Source organism: Nestor notabilis, unplaced genomic scaffold (genome assembly GCF_000696875.1).
Source record: "Nestor notabilis isolate BGI_N333 unplaced genomic scaffold, ASM69687v1 scaffold11701, whole genome shotgun sequence".
Taxonomy (NCBI): Eukaryota; Metazoa; Chordata; class Aves; order Psittaciformes; family Psittacidae; genus Nestor; species Nestor notabilis.
The window spans coordinates 55,668-60,470 of record NW_009913398.1 but is presented as its reverse complement, the minus strand read 5'-3'; the positions used below and the strand labels follow the sequence as shown (position 1 = coordinate 60,470).

The 4,803-nt window shown below is 40.6% G+C and overlaps 1 protein-coding gene across 1 annotated transcript in view; it reads right to left on the bottom strand.

The window, feature by feature from the left end:
* The window catches only part of LOC104412454 (cyclin-dependent kinase 6), a 123,948-nt gene that overhangs the window by 64,936 nt on the left and 54,209 nt on the right, over positions 1–4,803 (bottom strand). Inside the window, exon 3 of the mRNA XM_010023182.1 lies at positions 2,495–2,662. Coding sequence (XP_010021484.1) covers positions 2,495–2,662 — 168 coding nt within the window. The remainder of the gene's footprint in view (positions 1–2,494; positions 2,663–4,803) is intronic.

Here is a 4,803-nt window from a genome sequence, read left to right as displayed (position 1 = left end):
GAAGCCAATGAAAGTTTGCACGCTGCCTGGCAAACAACTGCAGTTTAGACTATTTTGGGGACAGGAAAATTAAGAATATCTTTTATGTTTAAGAAACGAAAGTTTCTGGGATTTTTAAAAGTCTGGTTTCCTGTACTGAGTTTTAATAGAGGGGAGAAAGAATTAAAAATTGCACACCAAAGCTGCTAGCCAAAGGTAAAAGTTAGTTACATTCAGAAAAGGAAAACTGACGGCCTATATCAGCTCATACACGTTTAGTAAAAGTTTCTAAGCAGCACTCAGCCTGGAGGAGCAAGGAAGACTGACATTTAAAACTATACCATGTTATCACACTGTAAGCAACACTTGCCTACAAGTTTCTGTGTACAGAGAAAAAAGTTGATTTTGAAGGTGTTAAAGACTAAGTAAGTGCTTTAAAACCAATAGATTTTTAACTTAAAAAAGCCATGGTCATAGTTTTGGGGTTTTTTTTAATAAGAAAATAATGATAAACTAAGCTCTAGGTGTGTGAAAGCCATTATTTATGCCTATGCCTACATAATTTCTTTGTCATTGGTCACGGAATAATTCCATTATTTTAATACTCTTTAGTGTAGCTGCAGTAACAGTTGCATGCTGTATGAACACAGTACAAACTTGCATGTGGACAATCCCTTAGTCTGAACAACTCTTGTTCCCAGCAGCATCAAGGGTACTAACTAGTGGGTTTTGAAACATGATTTCTAGCATGCAAGTATTAGATACTTGAGCAATTGCAGAGCAATTCTGGCAATGTTCTCTTACAAGCAGGTCTTGATAAGTTTTTGCCTCAGTAGATGCACTCTGTTTCTGGGACCTTCCTTCCTGTGCAGGCTACATGATCCTGGACAAACTCCTGCTCAGTTCCTGGATATTTTCCCCTCATTTTATGCAGAACTTCTGAAAAAGTGCCCTGCTGGAAGCCATACAGCACTGCAGATTTAGCTTAAAGAATTTTATGGATCAGTAAAAACACTCACTGAAGCTGTTACTAAATGATAACTGGGAAATGAAAACTTGCAGCAATTCAGGAACAATTTTTCTCTTCTTTTCTTCAAAACTCTGTTTTGAGTAACAAAATGATCAATCCTTACTGACTTCAGCAAAGAGAACCTTTCAGCTTTGGATTAGGCTACATTCTACAGGCAAAGAAAAAAACCAGCCCCGAAACACAAGTTTGCATATGTTTTATGTGACAAGGATACCTTCCTGTGTTTAGCAAGATGATGATATCATTTGCTGTTGCTTCCTGCTTTCATTCACACTGAAGCTAGAACCCAGGATGTCACTGTTATGTCACACAATAATGGGAAGACTCTTACAGCAACTAATAATAACAATGGAAGGCCTGGTTGGACACAGCCAAGGTCTAGGGTGTGGTGTCCCTGCTCATGGCAGGGGGGTTGGAACTAGATGATCTTAAGGTCCTTTTCAACTCAAACCATTCTATGATTCTATATTGTCAGCCAGCCTGATTCTACAATACAGTGTAAAATACAAAGTAGGCTCCTTTCAGTTTCTTTTCTCAGCAGTTCTCCCTTTTCTGTCTTTACCGTAAGTGATACGATACTGCCACAGTAGTTGTGATACTCAAAATAGGAAATGGAAACAAAAAACTTCTTGAGAAAGCAAAATCAAATGACACCCAACACACATGCAGCAGGGTTACTCTTCAGTACCTGTCAGAGATGCTGTGGCAAGCAAACAGCAGCTGATTCTGGGGGTAAGGCCAGCAAGCGTGGAAACGAGGTCAAAAAGCGAGGAGCTGGCAGGGCTTCTGTACCAGCATTAATGCAGGAGAGGGACAGACCTTTTGGGAGTGAGCCCGTGTACAAGCCAAGGACAACCTGGAGAACTGCTGGGAGAGGGGCAACAGTGGCAGGGGGCCTAGAGATACTGGAGGTGCTCTTTAACAGCTGCCTTGGGAAATAGCTGTGCTTCTGGCTGGCCGGTCCACTTGAGCTGCCTCCAGCACAGCACTATCTGGAATCATCCAGTAACATATGGGAGCAAGCATTCACAGAGGTGGAAAATCAGAGGCATGACAGTGTGGCATTTTCACGAGTATCTGTGTATTTTTCCAGGCAAGATACCTGGGGATCACCAAGACTTTTATCTTAAAATAAATGGATACTTCAGAAACTTTCACCCTGCCTGTCTGGTTTAATATGTAAAATATGTCAGTATCACAACAGAAGCTAGACTCACGGTGTTTCTGAAAACTAGCACATACCTATCCTTCAGTAATTAGTCATGATTTAATTTAGAACCAGTAATCAGTAATTGATTACTTCTACGAAGCAATCACCAGAACTTCAATCCTGTCTGGAAAGCAATAGGTTTTAGAGACACAAGTAACTTCAGTTGCAGAGACCGTTTTAGAAGGAGCATTATAATATGGGATAAAAAGCCATGAACATAATGAGTAAAGCACACTGGTGCATTAAAAGGAAAATAAAAGCCTCCAGAAACTTACCACTGAGGTAAGAGCCATCTGAAAACTGTAGATTCGTGCAAGGCCAAAGTCAGCTAACTTTATCTGCCCGCTGCTGGTTACAAGGATATTTTGGGGTTTCAGGTCCCGATGCACCACACGATGTGAATGCAGAAAATCCAGTCCCCGAAACAGCTGAAGCATCATATCCTAAATATAAAGAAGAATTCAACAGGTAATTATCAAGACAAGGCTGCAAACAAGCAAATGCCTGACATAATCTGCAGAACTCATTAATAAATATTGATTTAAATAAGTGCATAGGAGATGACAAAAACAGTTATTAATATAAAATAGTCAGGATGTTGCTAGAACCAGCTCATACCAACAGATGTCCTTATCAAGTTAATGTATTGTTTCTAGTTGAATTACTTGAGGTTGATTGATAGAAGTATAAAGGCTGGTCAACATACTTAAAAGAAATAGCAAACGCATGTCTGTAAATCCTGGGACAACTTCAAAAGTATGCTGTCCAAGTAAGAAAAATACACAGCAGCATTTTGCTCTTAACTTTAAACCACACACCACTTTGCATCTCACAAATTTATGTTTTATCCTGCCAGAGCAAAGTGAAATTTCATCATTCACTTCGCAGGCACAGGATCTGTTTTAATTAGAAAGGCTGTTTAAATGACAAATTTATCAGGATTTAATGTTACAGAGGGGAAAAGTTTACTTGGCAAAACTTGTTGTATAGAATTTACTGAATAGGACAGAAAGTAGCTTTAGATCAAAGTTTAGCACTAAATCAGTGTAATAATAACAGTTACTAAGTAACAGTTCTCATTTTGCTTTCTGTTTTGTTAATAGTGGTGCAATCTTCTATGACATTTCCACAGCTGAAGAAATTATTTCATTTGTACTCATGTGTTCACATTAATCTTAGTAACATTAAAAGAATAAACCAACAGACTCAAAACTAAATACTAGAAATCCCCTCGAATTCCAAACCAGAAGGATACTGTCAACTTGAAAATTATATTTGCAAAACAGGCAGTTACATGAAGATGCTGCAACAAGTACGAAACAAAAGGGATAAAGAAAAAAGTTATTTTCTGTATGTGCTTGACTTGAGTTCATGAAACTCCAGCTCTGTGTTTGCTGGTGACACATGCCCCTTCTGTCAGCCATGCAGCAGGGTGTCTGCCAATCCTGTAATTAGCAACCAAAATGATTTTGGAGAGGTGGCTGGCATGAAACATGAGAAAAGGGAAGGTGGACAAATTGAAGTTGGTGGCTTTTGTTCTTCTCTATGGACTTGGACATGTTTCAAGTAAATGTCAAGGCACACTATTAAAAGGAATGATATCTGAAAATGGGATTAAAACTGCCTCAAAATACTCAACTTGATAATATTGCTTTAGCTGGATGCATTTTAAGATACACTTTACAGACATCACAATATAATTTATTACAAAATTGTTACTTTCATGCAATGTTTCTTGATCATTTCTACCAAAAGTATCATAAAATGCATAGCTATTACGGTTGGAAACTCTAACCTGATTTCTGATAAAACATGGCACATGAAAAACAACAGCACAATGAAAAACAATTTAGGCACATGAAAAACAATGAGGGGGTTGGTGACAGCCAACATGGCTTCACTAAGGGCAAATCCTGCCTGACCAGTTTGGTAGCCTTCTATGATGGGGCTACAGAACTGATGGACAGGGGTAAAGCAGTTGACGTCATCTACCTGGACTTGTGCAAAGCGTCGGACACTGTCCCACACAACATCCTTGTCTCTAAATTGGAGAGACATTAATATGACGGATGGACCACTCAGTGGATAAGGAATTGGCTGGATGGCCCCACACAGAGTTGCAGTCAATGGCTCAATGTCCAACTGGAGACGGGTAATGAGTGGTGTCCCTCAGGGGCTGGTGCTGGGACCGATCCTGTTCAACATCTTTGTCGGCAACATGGACAGTGGGATTGAGCGCGCCCACAGCAAGTTTGCCGATGACACCAACCTGTGTGGGTCAGCTGACACACTGGAGGGAAGGGATGCCATCCAGAGGGACCCTGACATGTTTGAGAGATGGGCTAGTGCCAAGCTCATGAAGTTCAACCACGCCAAGTGCAAGGTCCTACACCTGGGTTGGGGCAATCCTGGGCACAGCTACAGGTTGGGCAGAGAAGAGATTCAAAGCAGCCCAGTGGAGAAGGACTTGGGGGTGGTGGTTGATGAGAAACTGAACATGAGCCAGCTTCGGTGTGCGTTTGCAGCCCAGAAAGCCAACCGTATCCTGGGCTGCATCAAAAGAAGCATGACCAGCAGGTCAAAG